The sequence below is a fragment of the Ananas comosus genome, linkage group 15, assembly GCF_001540865.1.
Source record: "Ananas comosus cultivar F153 linkage group 15, ASM154086v1, whole genome shotgun sequence".
Taxonomy (NCBI): domain Eukaryota; kingdom Viridiplantae; phylum Streptophyta; class Magnoliopsida; order Poales; family Bromeliaceae; genus Ananas; species Ananas comosus.
In genome coordinates, this window is record NC_033635.1 from 2,857,929 (window position 1) to 2,883,081 (window position 25,153).

Here is a 25,153-nt window from a genome sequence, read left to right on the forward strand (position 1 = left end):
AAAAAAACAAAAATAAAAACAATGTTTGTTTAATTCATGCTCTCCATCATCGTTAGGTTCAATGTCACTATCATGAGCATATATATAGTTTACATGAATGCATACCCGCATAATAATAATAAACATTATGTCGTATGCTCGTATCAACCTTTCTATTAAACTAGAGAGTCAACGTTATCACGAGTCAAATCTACGCGTACCCGCAAATGTGGGGCCCACCTGTCAGTGCCCCTCTGTTTTCACGCAACACGGTTGCACGGAAATGTCCAGCGTGAGAGTATGCGGACTCGCTGGCGAAAGCGGCGGCCCAGTTGGCATCCACCCAAAGTCGTATGCGACACGTCGCAGAATTGTTGACAACCGCTCCGGTGAATGCCCCGCCGCAGCAAACATCATGCAAAGATAGCACCTAAACGCCACGTGGCGCAAAAAAGATCCGGAGCTACCGCACGACTCTTAAAGCAAACGGACGGTGGATGTGACCGTCTCAAGTGGGGGACAATCCCCGCCAAAAATTTTTGTTCGGTTAATTCGCCACGAGTAACTTTTATTATACAGCTAAATAAAAAAAAAAAAATGCAAGTTGTTTAAGTAAAGCATATATTTGGGTGAAATTACAGCGAGATTACAAAGAATCTTAAATTCACTACAGCTTTTGAAATGTATCTAATCCAAGGTGCTGTTCAGGGGAAACTTCAATTGATCGATGATCTCTGTCGTGCATGATTTTTGCATGAACAGGGGTGCTGGAATGTGTCACTGCTCACAAACAACGTGCTCTCGGCAACTTGTTTCGTGTTGGATTTTGTGCTCTTTGGCTTCTGACGCAGCCTTTTCAGTCGTGGAAGCAGAAATAAGCTTTCGGAGTCTAAGAAACAAAAGCCCGACTTAAAAGTTCCACTCTACAGTAAGTTGCTGACAGACTTTAATCAAATAAAAAAGTTATTCGCGCTTCTTGGAATTGCAGTTAGAAGTCGCTTTCTGACAAAAATGTATGACAGAAGTAAAGAAAAAGGTAAAACTGTTTGATTTACCGACTTATCTTGCTCAACACAGAAGAAATAGCGAAAAGTTCGAGAACAGCATCAAATAACTCAAATCAAATAGAGAACTTGGTTGTGGAAGGAAATCACAAGTATAGGACAGTATAATTTGAATATACACTAAATTTCAGCTCCATATTTACATGGCCACAGATTCGCCTGCTTGCATTGACATGGTTTTTCTCTTATCAAACAGCGATATTTTGTGTCCTTGATGCTTCTCCCCATGCACTATATTATATATGAATGGTGCAAATGATTCATCTCTTTCATAACATTAAAGGATCTCCATGCCAAATTAGTTTCTCAGCATGTCACGACACGAAGTACATGAAATTCACTTCACAAGAGAGATCCAACAGTACTCTGTAAATGTCTTCTTTTGCTGATCTTTTTGTCTTTTTAAAATTACAGAAGATCATGGATATCACCTTTTGCAGAAGATGGCATTGTCGATTACAAGACTGAAGCAAAGCAAAAAACTAACTTATTTTCTTGTGTTACTTCATCATACATCAACTAACAAAACAAGTCACCCTTCATAACAATCTATTGCGAAAATTATAGCAAAACCAAGTAACCAGAACATTTTCTATAAAACCATGTGGTCAGCATAAACCTCCTTGGATTATAACAAAAGAAAAAAGCTAAGCAATTAGACAGACTAGTGCTCAGCATTTCCAAGATCCGAGGCAGCAGGCTTATCCAAGAACCAAGCCAACGTTCCATCGATTGGCCAAACCATTCGAGCAGGAAATAACGAAGAGCAATCCGTTCGCTCGCATTTGCCAGATACAGCAGCACGAGCTGCCGTTGCCTTATCCTCGCCAGTAACCACAACTGCAACATTCGAGGCTGAGTTGATCACGGGCAGCGTGAAAGTGATCCTCTCAGGCGGAGGTTCGGGTGAGTCGGTGATGAAGGTGACCCACTCATCTTTCACCCTGAGAGCTGGATGATCAGGGAATAACGAGGCCACGTGACCGTCAGGGCCCATGCTGAGGATGATGAGGTCGAACTTCGGGCAGTCGTTGCTCTCAGAGACGCCTAGTTTGCGAAGCTTTACCAGCTGGCGGATGGCGAACTCGTACTCTCCGGCTGCATCCTCCACGGTGACGTTGTCGTTGATGGAGTAAACATGGCTGTTAAGAATAGGTACCTAGAAGAGTACATAGGCTGCATAGTAATAAATTTCGTGTAGTGATCATAGAATGAGCTTATTGCAGCGGGATTAGATCATGTTCTGACACAAAGAATTCAAGCAATTAGATTATATGCCGTCACTATGAAAAGCATAGTCTTAGTGGTAAACATAGGTAATCGATCTAAACAGCTAACTACGACACACAATATTCAGATTGATCAGATTGATCAGATTGAGATGTATGATACATACTTTGCATCTTTGCAGAGAGATTGATCGACTGTATTAGAGGGCAGGTAGCTGAAATTCTCGTTTTGTTTTGACAATATGGAATTGGTGGATGCAAGATACATATGTCATTCATCTCAGCACGAAATTTCGAAATAGTTAATAAACCAAATTGAGATTTTCTCATGTTACATAAAGACACAATCAAGGGTAGCCACTCAACGCAGGGCGTGTCATAAGATGCCAATCCATGTCCCTTTTCTTTTCCTTTTTTTTTTTTTTTTCTCAATACGAACGCCTTCACTCGCAGAGGGAGTAGAAAACCAACTTTTTTCCAGTTATCTTGCAACCAAAAGAGCTTCAAATTCTCCTCTAAGCATTTTAGTCTATCATTCATGCACTTGACTGATTCAAATTTGAAGGAATATGTATGACATCTGGTAATATAAGTGACAACAAAAGAGTGGACCTGTTAGATTTGCACATTGCAAGCTTCATTCATTCATTTGCATTATGCATTTAAACGTAAATGAGCGTGAATTGGAAAGCACAGACAGAGTTGTATAGCAGATCCTATGACATAGAAACGACATACTGAACGAGAACATAGTTATAGTGGCAAAAGCATCAAATTTTCAGCAGCAACAAAGTATAGGAACTATCTGTTGGGAATCCGGTACTCGCCCCGGTACCGGATCTCGTGAATCCGCAACCCGCTCCGATACCGACTGCTGTGGATCCGGTATCGATTGTTGGGATTCCGCAACGGAAACGTCAAATCGGGTTTTTACCATAAACCCGTCTCTCAGCAAAAGCTGATACAATCATAAAAGAGAAAACTATGCAGGTAAAATAAGATTCATTAAATAAGAGAATATTACACCCGACTCCTCTTCTGCACAGAGTAGCTACAACCCGAGCCCTCTTTCTGAATCTCTTCTACCCTTCTCTCGTCTTCTATAAACCCATAAAGAAGACAATCCTTCACATGCACCCGTGCACTAGGTGCACTCAAAGCATAATTAAATAACTCTCTCTCTCTCTTTTTCTCTCTCTGGTACGGCAACCCAAGAGACTCTCTCTCTCTCTCCCGTACTTCACCACAAAAGCAAACCCACAAAGAGCTATTTATAAGGCTCCACCAAAACGTACCCCAATCCTAATATATTTAGGATTTTTACTCCAATTAATATCTAAATCTATCTTAATCAATCTCTAATAGATTTAAATATTAATCCTAATCTAGTTAGGTTTATCCTCTAATTAATATTTAAATCTTAATTTATCTAGATTTAAATATTAATTCTTATTCAAATAGGATTTAACTACAAATCTAACCAAATCCTAACACTATCATCTTTAAAACTAGATCTTCGCCAAAACCATAATCTCAGCCCTTGTGCCCTCTAATTTGGATATTCATGAGCTTGTAATCAATATCCAAATCACACTTAATGCGAGTTTACTGCAGAAAAATGAAGCACAACTATTCTTTAATGAAGATTAGCAAAAAAAAAAAAACAAAGGACATAAAACAAACATTTACTTGACCGAAGATATATAGTTAGATTCAACGCAAGAGTATGAAGCAATCAAATATCTCTCATTCGTATACCTTCGAAAGAAATCGTTCTTTGGTCGTCTTGTAGTTGCTATCTGCATGATTCTTTGCGACAGCACGCTCGTCGGTCCAGAAGATATACCATCTTGTCCAATCCACCGTCATGCTATAAGGAGCTTCACATAGTTTCCTGCTTTGAAACAGTTCATCTTGAACTAGTACTATTCGCATTATAATCCATAAACGACGCGAAAACAAATAAAAAAAAGGGAAGAGAAAGGTATCGATTGTGAAAATTTTTTGACTGAGAAAATGAAACTTTCAACTATAAGTTGGCAAAATCAGAGGAAACAATCGAAAACAGTTACCCGATCAAACCGACAAGCGGTCCTCCGGATAACGCGATAGTAAAAGACCCTCTCTCCCTTACTGAAATCTCTGATAGTTGCGAGATGTATTCGGCCAAATCGGTCGCCAAATCATCTAAATTTTCGAAAATTCGTAATTCACTTTTCTCCCTAGTTTCAACAGAAGCAGCAGCCATTTCTTTATCTTCTTTGTCCTCAAATCATCTTACTCTTCGACTAAAAAAGTTCCTACACAAAGATAACATTTCGAACAACAGAAAAAATTAAAATAAAATTAAAACCCCCAATATAAAATAAAATTCTGGAATGCTTGAACCACGCAGAAGATTGCAATTACTGCATTTTGTTATTATTTGTAATTGTTCGTGCTATATTCAGTTTTGTATGAACAATGATCGTTTAGCGATTTACAAAACAAAATTAAGCGAAAAAGGTGCAGAGAACAGCATTGGAACACAAACAACAATTTGGCATTATTGAAGAGAATGACCTAAAAAGAAAAAAAAAAAAAAATAAATCTACAAGCAAAAGAACTATGACAACTAAGTGTGAGTCCTAAAAAAAATAGTAAAAAAAAACACAAATTGCAAAAGCTATGATTTTGTCANAAATATAAATCTACAAGCAAAAGAACTATGACAACTAAGTGTGAGTCCTAAAAAAAATAGTAAAAAAAAACACAAATTGCAAAAGCTATGATTTTGTCAAAATGAAGCATACCCAGATCCCAAAACCATCATCTACAGTTGACAAAGATGAGCCTTATCCAAGCCAAGCATTTAAAATTAATCTCTTTTTATCCACCTTCTAGCTGCAGACACATGCACCACCTTGATCCTCATCATTTAGTTAAGGGGGTAAAGAAGGAGAACAAAAAATTAACAAAACAATATATATATATATATATATATATATAGAAAAAAAATAGAAAAAGAAATCACATAAACCTGATAATCTCTCTGGTTTGCAGCTATTTGAGGAAGCTTTTCTCTGAACTTTTTTTTTTAGTTTTAGTTGCAGGAAATGTACAGAGAAACAGAAGGGTTGGTGGGAAAAAGTTATGTAGAGAGAGAGAGAGAGAGAGAGAGAGAGGCATGTAGCAGATTCTGCAGTCTCTCTCTTTCTCTCTCTACAGAGAGGAGAGAGAGAGAGAGAGGAGGAAGGGGGAAAGGTAGACAGGGAGACCTGGACAAATATTGTGCTGACAAGTGGACTAATCAAAATGCTTATCTTCACCTCCTTTTGTAAACTCCCAAGTTAATGCTGCCCCTAGTTCAGATTCTTCAGGATGGGAACTGCTGCTTCTATATTAAAAAAAGTAGGTATAATTATATATTTTTTTTTAAGAGATAGATAGTATGTCACCCGTTTCGTCTATTTTATTTAAATAAATTTAGCTGGACATGTGAATTAACTATAATTGGAACTTGAGTTTCGAATATCAAACACTAAATCTTTTGCCACTTGATTTAGGGACGGTCGGTTATGTATAAATATTACACTTATCTATTTATGAGTATATATATATATTTTTTTTAAAAATTAATACTACTAATATTTTTTAAAAAATATTGATAAGATTTATGCATGTTCATATAGCATTGCATTTTTAAAATTTTACTTTTATAATCTGCACAACGTGCTGCCGTTTATAAAAAAATTTTTGTCAATATATCAGCAATTTATAAGAGTCTGCTACGGTGCTTTTAAAAATACCAAGCACTATCAACCGTCCCTAGCGCAAGTGGCAAAAAAGCTTGATGGTTGGTACCCGAGACCCAAGTTCGAATCCTAATTGAATCACATTTCTAGGTAAATTTATTTCTAAATGAAATAAATAAAGCGGGTAGCGTGCTACCTATTTCTAAAAAAAATAATAATAATAATAATACTAAGCACTTAGTGTTTATAAGTTTTTTGCTGTTAGATCTATTCTTTTGATCAATTTTATTCGTTAAATTATACTATTCAACCAACCAGTCACTCAATTCCACACACTAGTATCATTCTAACCATAAATTTCTTAATTCAAAGGTCAAAAACCTACATGCATCAATAACTTATATTTTTAAAAATATAAGAGCTCAATTCTAATTTATTTATTTATTTATTTATTTTTGAAAGATAGGTAGCACGCTACCTGCTTCGTTTATTTCATTTAGAAATAAATTTAGCTAGAAATGTGAATCAACTAGGATTCGAAATTTCGAACTTGAGTCTCGAATATCAACTGTCAAATTTTTTACCACTTGCTATAGGGACGGTCGGTCTCAATTCTAATTTATTATGATTTTTTTTTAGTTGAATGCGTCCATTGGTCCCTGTACTTTGAGTGACGGAAAGAATTTCTTTTCTTTGTGAGGATTATAAGTTATCTTTCCGCAAACATGATCATTTGAGTATAGATTTCTTGCAGAGCATATATGTAGAAAAATTATATGTGCTTATAAGAGTGAGGCCGGTATGCTTTTCGAAGTACAACGTCTTCCGTACTTTTAAATCGTTTTCGATGTTGGAATTTTTGAATTGACAATCAACTCTGTTAGACTTAATTTAGAGTATTTGAAATATCTAAAAAATAAATTTTGTAATTTTTTGATATCATTTGCCTAGTGATCGAAGTAGCTCAAAATTAACGGCTAAAAATAAAATCTTACAAAATATGATGATATAATATCAAAATTTTAGATCAAAGATATTGATCTTGTTTTATATAGTATAAAAAATTTTCTATCAAAATTGTTCATGATTTGAATATTTTTACACCGTTAACTTACAAACGAATGACCACGGTCATTAAAATTATTGATTTTGAGCACCTTCGATCACTAGCCAAATGATATCAAAAAATAACAAAATTTATTTTCTAAATACTTCAAATACTCTAAATCAAGTCTAACGGAGCCGATAATCGATTTGAAAGTCTCAACATCAAAATCGATTTGAAAGTACGGAAGGCTCTATACTTCCAGAAGCATACTAGTCTCATTCGTGCTTATAATTACATTGTTCACAAGAAAACCGCGACTTATAACTACATTCGTATCAGCAATGAGATGAGTTTTATCTTATCACAGACGGTCGGTTAAATCTAGTGGTGCATAAAATTTTTAAGTGCATTTATTCTGTAGAAAATTTGCTTCATATCCGTCACACCGATCTTACATGAAATAAAACATTAGACCCCAAAATGAAATCCTAAAATATATTTTAAAAAAATAAAGAGCTATTTTAATTAAAGGCTTTGGGCTTTTTGTTATTAGCTCAGCCCAATAACAGGACGCCATAAATGAGCCCACAAAGGTCCAAATCTCTGCGGCTTCGCTTTCGCATAGATATTCGCCCAGTCCGAAAACATTTTGGGCTTCAATCCAGGTTAAATTTTGATAATGTGCTACTTGTATACTCTCTTATAGGATGTATATTTTATACCCCATAATTTTAAAATTTACAATTAATATAAAATAAAATTTAAGACAAGTGAGTAAATCATGGACTTTTAAACGCTAGGGCATAAATTTACACCTATATTACATGTGTACAAGTAGCATTGCTCTTACATTTCGGGCTCGAGCCGAAACATTTGTCAAAAATAAAAGATTGTTACAATTTAGGGCTTAGACGGCCTAATTACCCTTACGGATCGATTTGAATTTGGGCTTCAATTTTGGGCCTTGAATCTTAATCCAGTTTGATCCAATGCATCCTTTTGCAGGGGATTAGTGTTCACAAGGAGCTTATATTTGAGGCAAATGAGATAATAATCTAGCATAAATGTGTTAATAACAAAATCAAGCAAAGAATTCAAGTGAATTGGATTTGAACCTTCCTTTAGAAAATGGCAACGATCGATGGCCGTCGTCATGGCGGCCGTAGTAATGCGGTGGAGATCGACCGCAGCATAAGCAGTGGTGATAGTTACAGATATGACGACCGCAACGATGATGACGACTATATATATATATATAGCTAATTGCGATGATTTATTAATGGCGAAAAAGCTAGCTGCACTGATTTACAAGTGGAGACAATAAGTTGATTGCAGTGCTTTTCGGTAATAATAATGATAGCGATATTGATAACAATTCGCGCGCGGATACGATGGATAGTGATGGTTGCAAACTTTTTCGATTTGTTTGATGTCGATTGTGGAACTAAAGGAGTGACTAGCACCATTAGATTTGAATTTTATAAACGACATATTAATTGAGTAAAGATTATAGCTTTTTTTTGGGTGGGGCAACAAATTTAAGCCTGAATAATCATATCACCAAGCTAGCTATATATGCTAAAATTTCCACTCACTTAAGAATATTAATGTGTCAAACTCTTTTTTGTATGCGTGCGCGCGCATGCGTGCACATCAGCATGCTTGTATTCCAATTCTAAATCTTCTCTTCTCGGCTCAATAATATTGGCCTGTAAATGAAGCCCTTGAGTGACTTGTGAAATTAAGTGCTTCATTAATTGTAGTTAGATCTTTCCATCTCAAGCTTTGCATTCCTCAAGAATGGCCTTAAAAAAAATCATAAAATTTATGACGAATAAGAGGGTATTTCTCTCTTTAAATTCGCCTCGCGCGCGCGGATGATTTTTCCTGATTAACTTCTTCTTTTACTTCAAACAAAGAATAATTTCTTTTCCCATGCTTGCCTTTCTTCTGGTCACTCGCATTAGATATTGAATGAAACTAACTTAGATATTTACTCAAAATAAAGAAAAAAATTTAATAAAGTACTGTGAAATGATAAATACTAGTTAACTTTTAGTAAAAATAATAAATTTGAGGTGAAGAGAACATATATATCTATATTTGTCTCTAAGAACCTAAAGTATTGTATATGTCTACAATTGGTACTTTAAGGTTTCAAGTTCTAAACCTAATTATTTTATATTTTCAGCTAAATTCATTTCTTAAAAAAAAAATGAAGCGCCTTGCTATATAGCAAAAATAATTGTTACTTAACAAAAACAAAAAAAAGGGTTTATCTCGCATGCTACATTTCACTCTCTCAAAAAAAAAAAACTTGTTCCTTATTAAAAACAAAAAAAATTAAACTTTGTTAATCTTCATGTGAAGAAGAATAATTTAATGAGTAATTAACTTCTCTGCAATCTTTTTACTATCGTGGAATGGACTAACACACCATCTTAAATTGTCCACTTTTCAATTGGACTTATAAAATTATGGACTTCTCAAATAGACAAAGCATCCATTAAAGTGCTCGGATAAATATGTATTTTGTGTATATTAAGTCCATTTAATAACAATTTTGTTCTGTAATTAGTTGCAACTCAAGCTCTTAAATTTTCCACAAACATTTAAGAATCAAATATATATATATACACACACCGACACAATAAACGCCGACTTAATTAGTTTAGAAAGCAACTTTGAAACCAACCAGTAGGAATTCATGATTAGTCAAAAAGAAGAATCATCGAATCGTGATAATTATATATTGAAGGATCATCGAATCGTGATAATTATATCTTCCATAGACGATAATCAAGGTCAAACGACATGTAATCTTCGATGAAATATTCGATTCCGAAATCTCCAATTCCAAATATTTTCTGAATTGACTACAGAAGAAATTAAAGTTCCTTTTGAATTAAACTGAAATTAACATTGAGACAATGTGCTATGAACCAACATATGTATTCTCAAGATCAATCCTGAGTGCTCTAACAAAATTCTGAGAAAGAAGAAAATATTGTAAGCACAAGAGTTTACCAGAATATCTGGTAAAATTATTATGTTGGAAACCGATATATTTCGATTAGCACATTTGAACATGACTAGTACATTTGGACATAGTAAAATATATGAAAGAAACTAATAATGCCAATATTATTATTACTGCTGATACTATCATTATGGTGTACCCTCATGCCTAATTTGCTTGAGTATATGTTCAAGAAAGGACTAAGCATTTCGGAATTGCGTGAGATTGATGAATATCATGTTCTTCACCATAAAATAATTCACATCTTCTTTGGCACCTCAATTTGCTTCTAACCAACTCAAATCATCTACTTCACATTCTCACCAAACAATTAATCCTACCAACAATTACCATGCCAACCGCGTGCATCGCGTCTTTTTTCTTTTCAAAAAAAATATGTTGAAGGTTGTGGCGTACGTGCGTTGATTTTGATTACATGCAATGAACACCATGCTACTCAAATATGGAATCTTAGTGAGGATAAGATGCATGTAATCTTCTTCAATACACTGTTGGGGATCTTCTTGGCTACTGTAATCAATTAAAAGCAAGGGTACATATAATTTGTTGCTTTTTTTTTCCTCCACTTGACACAAAAGAAACAATACCTTATGGAGCCTATACACCGACAGGGATTCCAATGAAAATTGTATCAGATGACTAAATATACACCAATGATCTTCATTTATCCGAGAGTTGAAGTACATAACTGCGCTATCTAGAAGATATCATAAACCATAATTTAGCGTGAATCATCAACAATAAGTACATTTAACATGCCAAAGAATGGACAAAGGAATGTGATCACCTTGTATGATTAACAAATCATACCCAACTAAGCTTGTTTAGCCTTATATTGGTGCCAAATTAAAAGTGATCAAGAACTTGGTCCTTTGGTACTCCTAATAGTCCTTTACAAGATGGATAAAAGTGCCTGCGATGATTTGCTAATATGCTTTTAGGGTTTTCGTATCTTGTTTACTGTTCCTAAAAGGTGCCAACATCCTCTCATACTTCAAGCGCGCTTTTAGGATCGATAAAAGTGAATTGGATCACAACCATCATGATCTAGCAAAGGCACAACTATGTTTATATGCTCTATATTCTTCATTAAGGCCTAGCTAGCTACTAGCATTAGCTTCACCGGTATGATTCACGCTTATTATGCTATTCAGAAAAGTGTTTTAGAATATAGGGGTAGATGTCATGATCTATTAATAGTTAATTTGCATTCAAACATAACTAGCAACTGCATCAGTGGGTTAATGGGTATATGTTCTCAAAAACAACATGATTACTTCCTTATTTAAAGCTTTAATAACAAGCTTCTAAGTAGAAAAGAACCACCCCTTGTCATAAAATAATTTACTTAGATCTCATGACAAATTAGAAAAGCAAAGGCTCTTCAAAATACAAGTATAAAAATTTGCAAGTTGAATCAGTGACTTTCACAAACTGAAAAACAATGTATATATATGATGATAAATAATATCCACTAGGCTAGCATGCTTTTCATGGCATCAATTCTCTTTGAGCCTAGACATTGATTACTGGTGAGTGACTAGAAAACTCTCACGAAGATGCGCACGAGGATGAGCATCACAAATGACCATGACACGCGCATAACGCCACCGATATCGAGCCATCGATCGCGCGCATGGCCCCCGCGACATCCACCAACCCCCCCACCCCTCCCGGTTCATCCCCCTAGCTATAACAAGCTTTGTGTAGAAGTGGCTAGAGAAGAATGTGGAGATGGATTTCAATTGGTGGTCAAAAAAAATTCCCTTTCCTTTTTCTTGATCATGGGCTCCTCAAAAGCAAATCAAATTCCGTAGCTTTCATGGAATGGTCAATAACAAAGAAAGAGATTCCCAAGAGATTTTTTTTCTCCCTCTTTTATTTCCTCCCACAGAAACAAAGATATAACTAATTGTGATGTGGAAGCTCAGGAATAATTTGGAATAGTTTGCCGGAGAAAATAGAAAAAAAATTAAACAAATTGTTGATTTGCATTATTTGTGAGGATATTCTCTATAACATATAGAAAATAGAGCAATGCTATCTGTATACCCAACAAATGATTATAAATTTTACACTCCACTTATCCGAAGTTCAGTTTTTTCACACGACCTTATCAATCTTTTTTTTTTAATATAAAAGATTCAAATACAGTATTTAAATCTTCCATAAGCAAATATAATATTTACATCCCACTTTAGATGTACAAGTAGTATTTCTCTAGATAATATACCTTTCCTATATGGGAGTAAAGGGTGCGAGCTTTATATAGTTCCGATATTCTATGGGAGATTTGGATCTTAGAAAAGAGGATGACCCTGGAATCATATCATTATGTTTGGGTTCTTATTCTTCAATCATTTGTGAGATTGTACTCTGTAAAGAGAAACTCACAGAAAACCTACTAGCTAGAGACATGTTAATTAAGACTACAAAATTTAATAAATAAGTAATGACCCATGACCATTTAGTACAATCAAATTTTTTTTTATATTTTTGCAATATTGTAATGAGCTATATATATATATATATATGGGTCAAATGCATACAGCTCCCTGCAAACATAGCCAATTGTGAATATATCCCTGCAAAATCGAAACTCTATAAGTTGTCCCTGTAAAAGTCCCAAGTTATGCAGATATGTCCCTGCAGTTAACATTTGTTAGTGAGCTGTTTGTTTTTTAACAGCGAAGTCGTGAAATGACCATTTTACCCTCACAAATATATCCCTCCAAAAGTTTTCCTCTTCCCCTTCTCTTTCTTTTCCTTTTCGGACCGTCGAAGCAGACGACGACGGCAGCGGCGGCGCGGGGTCAGGTTCGCCGGAGACGAAGAAGAGGGAAGAACGCCGAGCACCGGAGCTCTACCCGGAGCTCGTCGCCCTCAACGCCGTCCCCTCCCTCGTCGGCCTNGAAAGTCGCAACATCAAAAATGACCTGAAAGTATGGGAGGCTCCGTATTTCCAGAAGCATAGTAGCCTCACTGTATCTATATATATATATATATATATATATATATATATATATATGCTTGTATAAGGGAGTGAATAAGATTAGCAATAAAAAAGAGAGGCATATGTGAGAATAAAGAGGAGAATTTCATGAAAGGAGTTTGTGGATGTGCATCAGGAAAAGGGAGAATTGCCATTGGCCACCTTGGCCACCTTGTTTGTGCCCTCAAAATCTGTAAACAATCAGAGATGGATGCACAGGAAAAGCTTTTTGCAAAGAGATATGCTTGGCATGTAGGTATTAAAGGGCTTAATTATTCTCCATCTTTAATGAGAGAAAGTAAGACATTAATGGGGCTTTAACTAGTGCCCATATAATGTCTCATGTCACAGGAAATAAAAGTTGAAATTGCTTTAATATGCTATATATATATATANTCTCCCTCCTCACCGACCTCACCGACACCGACGTCCTCGGTGACCATGACGACCCCGCACACGCCCTCGTCGCCGCCCTCGTCGACAACAACGCCCTCGAGCTTCTCGTCCAGAAACTCGCCCGCCTTTCCTCCGAGACCGACCCCGACGAGATTCTTCTCCCTCGCCGGTGACGAAGAAGAGGGAAGAGGAAGAGGGAAGAGGAAGAAGGAAGAAGGAAGAAGAAAGAAGGGAGAAAAAGGGAAAAGAGAAAGAGGGAAGAGGAAAAGGAAGAGGGTTCGCCACCGTCACCGCCATATATACTCGCCGGCGACGAAGTAGAAGGAAAAGGAAGAGAAAGAAGATGAAGAAGGGTAAATACGTCAATTCACACTATAATTAACCATGGTTAAGTATTTTAACCGTGGTTAACGAAAATTTTCTAACAGATCTGTACGGTAGGGACATATCTGTATAATTTAAGACTTTTGCAGGAATAACTTATGGAGTTTTCAATTTGCAGGAATATATTCGCAATTTACTATGTTTGGAGGGACGTGTATGCAAATAACCCTATATATATATATATATATATATATATATATATATATATNTTATACATCTTACAACCTTAGGTCCAAAAGTTCACAAAAGTCTTTTAAATTTTTAGTTAAAAAAAAATGATAAAACAAGTGAGTAAATATGAACGACAAACAAATTAAGATGTAAATTTTACTTTTATATATTATATGAGTGTACAATTAGCATTGCTCAAACATTTTTCTCTTTGCCGTGGTGGGGAGATCGACTAGGAAACTAGGGAACAAGAAAACCTACAGACCTACACTAATTTTAGTAACGGGTGTACTTAGATCAAACTATTGGATAGGATAGTATTTATTGATCAATTAAAGGTAAACCATTAGCTCCTATTAATTAAGAGATGTTAATCATTCTTTATTTCTAATTAATGTAATACAAAGTGAATAAACAAAGCAGGTTAATAGTAATACAAAAGGCTTTAAAATATATAACTAATGGTAATCAAAGTAGTGCTCAAACATTAGAAAAAAAAAAAATCATGGAAAAAAAAGACATAAATGAAAATATTATGCAAATTAAGAAATTCGTAAGTTTTCATTTGCCAAATTAAGGGAACTATTTTTCCATGGATTGCCGAAAGCTGTGTACATTGCATGACACAACCAGCATACAAGATTAGTCACATTAGTGTTCGGTCACCAACCCCCAGTTTAAGTAACTAGAGACAACATAACATTAGCACATTAGCATTTAACCTTCCAACCTATATTCACATTACGGACAAACTAAGACAAGAACACATTACACCCTATATATATATATATATATATATATAACAACTAATATATATATATATATATTAAAGCATTAGAAAAGAGCAAACTTAAAACCCCATGCACGCATTAAGACGTACCCGACCCTAACTAGCCAAAGTTACAAAATTATGGAGATAAGCATTGCCATCCCCAAGAGCTAGCCTAGCACCAGAGCTTTCGACACCACTACTAGGTACTACTACTAGTTAATAATTAGAAGCAGAGCTTCTGGGAACAGCTTTACACACAAGCGGATTCTTCATCTCCAGGGACATTTTCAAGCACTCGGAGAGGTCGACGCCGTGGTGTTCGGAGGGGAGCCAGTCGAACCTCTGCAGCAGCTGGGCCAGCCAGAGGTGGACGGTGGCGAGGCCCATCGCCTTCCCGGGGCAGACCCTCCGCCCGGCCCCGAAAGGCGCCAGCCGGAGGTCGGACCCGAGCACGCTGACGTCGTCGTCGCCGACGAAGCGGTCGGGGCGGAAGTCGTCGGGCTGCGGCCAGATAGAGGCGTCGTGGGCGATGGCCCACATGTTGACCATCGCGGTGGTGCCGGCGGGGACGAGGTGCTCTCCCACGTGGGCGTCGTGGACGGCGAGCCGCGCCCACGAGAGCAGCGGGCCCGGGGGGTGCATCCGGAGCGTCTCTTTCACCACGGCCTGCAGGTACGGGAGGTTCGGGATGTCCGCCTCCGAGACTGCGCGGTCGCCCACCGCGGCGTCGATCTCCGCCTGCGCTTTCCGTTGGATGTCCTCGTGCAGCACCATCCGGGCCGTGATCCACTCCAGCAGTATCGCCACTGTGTCCGTCCCTCTAAATATCATCTCCTGCATATTTATATATTTATATATATATATATATATATATAGCCATGCAAAAATATATATATATATATATATATATATACTCATCATCATGTGTCGTCGACATATTATCCAAAAAAACAAAATAGAAATGATATTATATGATATGGATATATATATTAATAATTAATAATTAATCAGAAGGTAATTCAATAGGTTACCCAAAGGACAGCAACGATATCAGCATCAGAGAGCTTGGCCTCCTTTTCCAGATCGAGCAACACATCCACGAAGTCGCCAACAACGTCCCCCATAACTCCCCCACCACCAGTACTCATCATCCTCCTCCTCCGCCTCATCCTATGCTCCTCTATGATCTCCCCCACAAACACGTTCACCCTCTTCACCAAGCTCCTGCACCTCCTCCGCACGCCCTGCAGATCGAACCAGCCCAGGATGGGGAAATGGTCGCTCCAGTTGAACAGCCCCAGGAGCTCGTAACCCTCCCTCACCATCCCTTCCAACTCCGCGCCCTCCCCCTTCGCGAAATCGAAAGTTTTCCCGAACACGCTCGCCATCATGCTGTTCAGAGATGCGAAATGGAGGACGCGCTTGATCTCGACGGAGCCGTCCCTTCGCATTAGGGTTTCGACGTCGCCGAGCATCCGATCGCCGATGAGGCGGCGGTGCGGGGCGGAGGCGGAGATCCCGCGGGGGCCGAACAAGTGGGTGGCGGAGACGCGGCGGAGGTTGCGCCAGTACTCGCCGAAGGGGGCGAAGCCCATGGCGCGGTGGAAGAGGAGCTCGTACGCGGATTCCTTGACGGGGCGATCGGCGAAGGCGGAGCTGTTCAGGATCTCCCGGGCCGTGTTGGGCTCGCACGAGACGACGAACCGGGTGAGCCCCACCGAGAACGCCATGAGCGGGATCGCCTGCGCGGATCTGGCGAGCGAGGCGAGGGCGCGGTGCGCGCAGGGGCCGGAGAGCGCGAGGACGACGCCCGGGGGCCCCGGGATGGACTTGTACGCCCTCGACACGGCCCACGCGAGGCCGCCCGGGTAGAACCAGAGCGCGCAGAGGAGCAACACGAGGAGCGCCATTAATGGCGAGAGGAAGGTGCTCGGGAGGAGGAAGAAGAGGAAGGTGAGGTCGAGGTGGGAGAAGGAGTAGGAGGACGACGAAGAAGCCATGAGAGAAAGGTGGGTTCGGGAGAGGGAGAAGGGGAACGAAAGCGAGGGTTTTGGGGCGAGGGAGAAATGGCGTGAGTGGGGGCGGTTAAATAGGGGTTTGGGACCAACGAGTTTGAAAATTTTTAACCCGTGTTGTTAACTGTGGTTAGGATTTATTATTTTTTAAAAAAGAAAAAGAAAAAGGGGTTATAAAATAAATGAATGAATTACTATGATAGGAGGGTAAATGAAAGGGTTTTGATCGAAACCGCTTTGTTAAGTAAAATGACCGTTTTGCCCTTCATTTAATTGGGGGTGGTTACTATAGAGGAGTGGGGCGGTTAAGTCATTTTGGGAATTTAATTAAGTTATTCTAATAATGTACAGTAATTAGATCTCTGTGCTTTTTTTCATTCACTTTGACTTGTGCACTCTCACATGTATTCTGTTTTAGATGTCCACATAAACAAAATTTTTAAAATTTTCTGACTATTATATTTTCATACGTTTGTTACAAATATAATAATATATGTTAATTTTTTAAACCTATAATATTTAACTAAATAATATATAAATTTATTAGACACCAAATTGCAATATATCAGAATAATACGTGGACGGTCAATACATTCCTTTATTTAGATATTTATAGGACATTGTGGGGATACCGCATAACAAAAAAGGAAAAAAGAGCTAACACCGCTGAAGAATAAGGAATGCATGAATAGGCTTCGGGACCGCGTACATCCTCATAAAAATCTCTGTACGACGTTCAATCCAGCCCGTTAGATTCCTCCATTCTCGCTAAAATATCATTAACGCATAGATATTTCTATGCTGTCGTCCGTTGAGGCGGTTCGACTGGGACACCAAAAAGGATGGACCTAAATAATATAATAATAATCAATAATGCTAGGCTCACGCATTAATACAATGTAGGATGAATTGCACACTTAGGCCTCAAATTATAAGAGTCGTAACATTCGAGTCCTCACACTGTAACTTACTATAATTTTTTGCTATAATTTTTAGATATTGTGACTAACGATCCGCCAATAATTAAGATGTCATATAATTTTTATATCAATAATACATTAAAATTTGTAGGATAAAATGCATGTTTAACCCTCAAACCACGAAGAACATGACATTTTAGTTCGTAAATTTTAATTCATTACCTCTCTATTCATGCATTGTAGGATAAATTACACGTTTAGTCCTCAAACTATGGGAAACTTGACACTTTAGTCACTAATTTTTAATTTGTTATAAAATTTGAACTTAAACTTTTAAAATTATTATAAATGAGTCTTACAGTTCAATTTAATTGACTATATTTTAATATATTGTTGATATAAAAGTCATATGGCATCCTAATATATTGGCGCATCATAAATCAAAATATTACTATATAATTTTTATATTAACAATATATTAATATTTAATTAAATATTAATCATAATAATTTTTAAAATTTTAACAAAAAAATATAACAAAATAAAATTTGGGAATCGGAATACAATGTATGAGAATAGGGGGCGGTGGGCCAGCTCCAGCTAACACGGCGCAGCGCTAATCATTCCAGAGGGGGTGCGGAGGGGACACGTGGCGCAGCGGGGAGCGGCGGCAGAATCCCGGACACGTGCGACCCCTGCAAGGGAGGGAGCGGGTGGGGACTTGGAAGCGCCCCGAGGCTGCCCGCGGCAGGAGGAGAGCCGCTGCCCGCGCCCGCTGCGCGCCGCCTCCCGCCGCTCCCCGATCGAAGCGCTTCTCCTCACCAACGGTTAGGATCGGACAACTGTAGACGCCTCCCTTTCTCGGTGGGCCCCCACCACCCTCGCTCGATTCTCGTGGGTGCACCGCTGCCTGTAGACCCGGGCATTTAGAGTTAAAAAAAGAAATAAAAATTTCAGATTCTTCGTTTCGCACAGCGACATTGACATTTGGGATGGATTTCAATATAATATTGAGAAAAAGGGAAAATCTATTGTTTTCTTCGTTTCCGGTCTATAGACCGGGGTCCATGCAACAGTCTCTATTATTCTACGCGTCCGTACCGGGAATCCGTTACGTCTCACGGTTTTCCCGTGTCACGGCTACACGGAAGAGCCACCGGCGTATAACGGTAAGTGGGGTGAGCGAGTGAGTGAACTCGTCGCGCGCGCCGTTAGCGCCGTCGCCGTCGCCGTTACTGGGGAAGCGGAGGCGTCCGTACGGTAGAGTGGTCCACGGCCGCGAGGATCGGACGGTGGTGGCCGCAGGGCGAAAGCGGGTGTCTCAGCCGTCCGATCAGAAGCGGTCCCGGCCGTACAGCGCGCTGCCCTGCACGGTGATTAAGGCCCGGTCGGATGGGTTTTCAACATGACATAGGGTGTGATTAAGGCCCGGTCGGATGGGTTTTCAACATGACATAGGGTGTGTTTAGCTTCTGGAAAAATCATCTTAAAAATAGAATTTTTATAGAAACATAAAATTTTGATGTTTGTTTACTCGAAAAAAGAATTTTGTTGAAATCTTTTTTTTATAAATCATAAGTAAAATCGGTGTTTTTGTTTTTCACTTGAAACCGAAAACAAACGCCCGAAAAATCACGACGTTGGAGGGAAGGGGAGCAGCAGGCATGCGGTCCACGAGGTTACACCCCACCTCGTGGACCACGAGTCTCTTCCTCTCTTTATATATATACTAGTGTAGAGACCTGCGCGATGCAGCGGGTGGATAATAGAAGTAAATTTTTAAAATTTTAATAAAATTTATATTTACAGCTTGTAGGAAGCTATACCATATTAAGCACAGTCAATTTGCATGACTAAATTCAATTGTTAAAAAAATAAAATTATAGCTAAAAGCATATGAAATACATAAATAATAACTTAATGTATCTGGCTTAAGAAAATTTTAGGTGGAATCTCAGGCTCTAGTCTCCACATCATACTTTTTAATCTACGAAAGGAATTTTGCCCACAACAGTGTCTACTCAAAAAAATAATCATAAGATGAAAATAAAACAAAAAACATCAATTTGAAAAAAACTAATACTTTTTTGAAGCACTTCTCTTACTCATCCAAACCTTATACATTTTCTTTATCTTCAACTGGCAGTTGCTTCCCGCGCCGAGTCACTTCTGGATTTTCATTATAATCTATGAACAAACACCTCATCTGCATCACCAAACTGCGATATCTAAACCGACACAGCCTTACTATCACATCAACCACAGAAATCCTAATTCTTAAACAATTTGATTTACCAAGAAGTTCCTGCGATTCTTGAGAAGCGAGCTCCCGTGCAACGTCCCCGCGAAGAGGAGGCTAGGACGCCGCTCCCCTCGGCCCAGTTGTGGGCGTGCGCGAGCTGCGCGAGAAGGCAGCCGAGGTGGCGACGGTTCATGGCGAGCGAGGGCTCCGACGTAGACCTGCCCGCGCGAGCACTTATATAGGCGACGGCTGGACTTTACAGGACGATACTTCTTGAAAGAGATAGCGTTCTTCGCATGCTCTTCTTCTTCATTATCCTCATAATCTTTGTTAACGCAATGAGATAGAGAGAAGGAGACGAGTGTGAGGTGAGAGATTAGATGATAATCTTCTTTTTTGCATGGAAAATAACATGTCATGCAAAAAAAAGAGGGTGGAGGGATTAATGGTGGAGGGAGTGGATTGGAGTTACAAATTAAGCTCACTAATTGGTGGAATATGATGCATGTAATTAAATGTGGAGAGGTGAAGGGTTGAGCATTTAGAAGTGGAGATGAAACGTAAATTAAAAAAAATGAGAGCTTGCCAAGTCATCATTTCATATTGGCGATTCATAACATGTCATGCAAAAAAGAGGGGGTGGGGGGATTAATAGTGGAGGGGAGTGGATTGGAGTTACAAATTAAGCTCACTAATTGATGGAATATGATGCATGTAATTAAATGTGGAGAGGTGAAGGGTTGAGCATTCAGAAGTGAAGATGAAACGTAAATTAAAAAAAATGAGAGCTTGCCACGTCATCATTTCATATTGGGGATTCATAACATTCATAACATGTCATGCAAAAAAGAGGGGGTGGAGAGATTAATAGTAGAGGGGAGTGGATTGGAATTACAAATTAAGCTCACTAATTGATGGAATATGATGCATGTAATTAAATGTGGAGAGGTGAAGGGTTGAACATTTAGAAGTGAAAATGAAACGTAAATTAAAAAAAATGAGAGCTTGCCACGTCATCGTTTCATATGGGAGATTCATATAAGAGTATATATATATATATATATATATATTATTATATAGTAGAGGGGGAGAGAGAGTAAGAAGGCGGACTATTCAAATGGACAGCGGTGAGAATACTGGTATGCTGGTTTGAATTTGTGGCTCTTAAGATCAGTTCGCTTTAATTTATTTCTAAAATATTGATTGAAGATAGTAATACGTCATGGTGGGACTCTACGTAACCTAAAAAAGACTATTCGAGCCTTAGAAGACCGCAATCCATTTATCTGTATCAATTCGCTGAATCCAAGCGATGAAAAAATCGTAATTATACATCAATATTTTATACTTCCGATAGGAGAGAGGTGAGCTCTACAAAATATATATATATATATATAGGGATAGCTAATATAACTAATAGTGACAGAAAAAGAGAGAACGACCGAGAAGAGAGAGAATGAGAGAAGAGAGAGTAGGCTACCTGTGACATTATGAGCACGATCGCCCTCGACTCATCCGAATTGATTTTTTGCACGATAGAAGCTTTCGATCGACGATCACACTGTAAACAGTTATTTACAGCAAGCTGTTAAACAATCTAGAAATCAAATTAAAAATTTTTCGACACACATTTAACCTTACGACTCAAGAAGGTCACAATTTGACAATTTTTAACAGACCATGTATAGGATACGCCAGGGATGTAGAGTCGCTGCAGCTCGGCGGGCCCCGGGGTGCCCCGTGTCGCGGGGCGCTTCTAGTTTCCATCAGTGCTAAAAAGAATGCGTAATTTGTTGAATTTTTGATAATAAAATTTCTACTCTCAGCTTACATAGACAGGAGAGAATCAATAAACTCCCGATCTTGATTGAAGATTCGCGATCATCCCTTTTTTAGGAAGCACGTTCGTTCGAGTTGTTGACAGCATTCTCATGTGTTATGCGCCCACTTGAGGACTTGATTATGATTCCGAAAATTAATGAAATTTATTTATCTAGATATTTCAAATCTCTAATCATGGATTTTAATTCGGAGTGGATCGTTGATATCGAAGCTCTCAATTCCATTGAAAACAACTTAGAGTATGATATAACGTCCAATACTCTCAAATTAGAAAGCCATGACCCTATTTATATATATATTATTATATTATATATATATATATTTAGAGAGAGAGAGAGAGTTCAAAAATTCATAATTTTAATGTTGATATACTGTCGCTTTTCACAGTTAACGGGTTAGAAGTATGTCAAATTAGAATCAAATTCTTGATACATAAATTCTTTATACTATCACGAACAACGATTACATATTTCTTGATTCGCGAAAATTTTAGTGCTTATCATCACACTTTTATAGGATTTTTATTATTCAGCCGTTAAAATTATTGATTTGAATCCTTTTCGATTGCTAGGTAAATGATATCCGAAAAATCGCAAAAAATTATTTTCTAGAAAACTTCAAATAACGTTAGATGCAAGTTTAACGCGAGCGATCGTCGATTCGATAAACCTCTAGTTCATTCGAAAAGCTCATGAGCACCGAGGCCTCCCGTGCTACCCTGAGAGGCGACGGAGCACCCTGCTCTATATAGTATATATATAGTATTATATAGTATATATAGATATATGGAGAGAGAGAGAGAGAGAGAGAGAGATGAGGAGAGAGAGAGAGAGCCGGCTGACTGTACTATTATGAGTATGATCGCCTTCGTACTCTAAGTTGTTTCGCATGATAGAGTGCTTCCGAATCGACGATCCACACCGTTAAGACGTTACTTACAGCATTTAAAACTTCTAGAAATCAAATTTTATAATTTTCGGACATAATTATACCTTACGATCAAGAAGGTCACAAATTTGACATTTTTACGACCGTATAGTATACTTGCTAGTTTAACAATGTTAAAAGAATGGAATTTGCTGATTTTTGATAAAAAAATTCTATTTACTAATAGATAAAGATCAATACCTCCGATCTTGAATTGAAGGATCGATTATCCTTTTTAGACGTCGTTCGATTTGACGTTCATTTTATGCTCCATTTGATGGACTTTATTATGATTTCAAAAATTTACTGAATTTTATTTTCTAGAAGTTTCAAATACTCTAATCATATTTAACGGAGAGGATCGTTGATTCGGAAGCTCCATCATTGAAAACAACTTATGAGTACGAGAGCCTCAATACTCATAATAGTATAGTAGCCATGCCTATATATATATTATAGTATATATATATATATTATATTATATATTATAATATATAGATAGATAGAGACGAGAGAGAGAGAGAGAGAGAGAGAGATGTGGTGCTTATAGATTTTTGGCTCTTAAATTAAAAAATGTGTAGTTAGGATAATAGTGGTTCTTTAGGGTTGAGTGGATGGTTGATTGAATAGTATGGTGAAAATGGTCAAAGGGGTATATCTAAAAGTTAAAAAACTTACAAGCACTTGGACTCTATATTTATATTTTATAGTATTTTATTTTTAATATAAATATATTATTATATAATATTTTATTTATAAATATCTAGTAATTTATTTTATAACATTAAATATATACTATTATATTGAGTTTGGCTACTATACTATCGATAGTACCAAGCCCTTGGTACAATTGAGTTTTCTACCGTTAGATCCACCCTTTGATCATTTTCACCCGTTATATTATACTATTAAACCAACCACCCACTCAACCTTAGGGGACCACTATCATCCTAACTGCACATCCTTTCATCTAACGACCGAAAACTCAATAGTACCAGGCTTGGTACTATTGATAGTATTGTAGCATAATTCCTATTATATGTTATATTACATACTTAATTATTGTATAATATATTTTATTTATAAATATAAGCTATAATACTAACATATATTTAATATGATAATTATTATATATGAAGGCCAATTTGCATAAAAAATTTATTAGTTTTGCGCTTTTGCAAAAGTGGGCTGCCTTTTTCTATTTATAACTTATTTTTTTCCTTTCAATCCAATAACCGTAATGAAAAATTATTTTTCTTTTTCCTACAAACCAAGTACTAGAGAGCGCAAAATTTATTTTTCTCCGAAATTTTTTTTTTTCCACCGAAATTTTTTTTTTTCAAAGTTTTATCTAGAACTAAACACACCCTTAAGGAATATTAACAGATTGTTAATTTTCACAACCGTTTTACAAAATATTTAAGAAAATTAATATTTACAAAAAGTTATTATTAATATTCACATAGTAAAGCAAGTTAAACATGGATGGATATAATACATTTGTTCTGAAAATATCAAAATAAATTTTAGTAATATCAATTCTCAAATTTAAAATCGAATCTATATAGAAGACTAAAATTATTAGTTGGCTATATTAAGGATTTGTTCAGTACTGAGCATAAAAGATTGAGAAGAAAGCATGATTTAAGGCATATGCTTTAAATTTTTTATTTCATGCTTTGTCATTACATATAATACTATTTGTCTGTAATTTCAAATAAAATTTATTCCCCTTTTTTTGACAATTTTATATCAATTTGCACAAGTTCAAAGTTTAATTTCCACATTCATCATGTAATGCCATAAATGTTTATTATTTCCAATGATTTCTATTAATTTAATTTTTGTATAGCACACTGAACCCCTTAAAAATATTTACGACAGAGGTCTTTATAATCATAGTTTAGTTTATTTATTGCGCTCTAAGGCATTCAAATTATTTGCTCCTAAAGAATCATATATTTCATAAATTTATTTTTTTGTGAATCAAATAATATGTACCTGATAATCTGATTTTAATATTAATAATAATTAAATAGTGAATATAATGTATGAAATGTATAGATACGCATGCCAGATGCGCGCAACTGATGATTTTGCGGTGCAGAAAAGGTCCATGCTCTAAAAGAGGCTTTTAAGGGGAGGGGAAATGTTGTGATCTCCCTTTGTTGGATCATAAAAACATGATGCAGATTAAAGCAAGGGTGTTAGAGCATGCATTTGTACCTTCTACTTATATATATGATGATTATGATTTTTCTAAAACAATTACGTACTTTGTGACATTGCAAGGGTTTGGAGATGGTGGTGCGCACTACAAGAAACTTGTGAATTGTGATAGAAGCGCTTTTATTGCGTGTGTTTTAGTGGCTCCGAAACCTAGCTGGATATTTATCAT

General features: G+C 37.2%; 2 protein-coding genes across 7 annotated transcripts; both read right to left on the reverse strand.

Annotated features, from left to right (window-relative positions):
* On the reverse strand, positions 1,398-5,524 carry LOC109721286 (probable 6-phosphogluconolactonase 2). 6 transcript variants are annotated; one of them, XM_020248801.1, is made up of 5 exons: positions 5,292-5,523; positions 5,065-5,155; positions 4,407-4,572; positions 4,031-4,166; positions 1,398-2,202 (listed from the first exon to the last, which is right to left on the reverse strand). In XM_020248801.1, exons 3-5 carry the CDS (start codon positions 4,457-4,459, stop codon positions 1,708-1,710), a joined length of 684 nt encoding a protein of 227 aa, XP_020104390.1. In that variant the 5' UTR covers positions 4,460-4,572; positions 5,065-5,155; positions 5,292-5,523; the 3' UTR covers positions 1,398-1,707. The 6 variants fall into 6 exon arrangements, with proteins under 6 accessions (XP_020104390.1, XP_020104388.1, XP_020104391.1 ...); XM_020248799.1 differs by having other exon boundaries at positions 4,345-4,572; positions 5,292-5,513; XM_020248802.1 differs by lacking the exon at positions 5,065-5,155 and having other exon boundaries at positions 5,292-5,524.
* On the reverse strand, positions 14,596-16,857 carry LOC109721054 (cytochrome P450 78A5-like). Its single transcript, XM_020248474.1, has 2 exons — positions 15,841-16,857; positions 14,596-15,643 (listed from the first exon to the last, which is right to left on the reverse strand). The coding sequence occupies exons 1-2, from the start codon at positions 16,807-16,809 to the stop codon at positions 15,026-15,028; spliced, it is 1,587 nt and encodes a 528-aa protein (XP_020104063.1). The 5' UTR covers positions 16,810-16,857; the 3' UTR covers positions 14,596-15,025.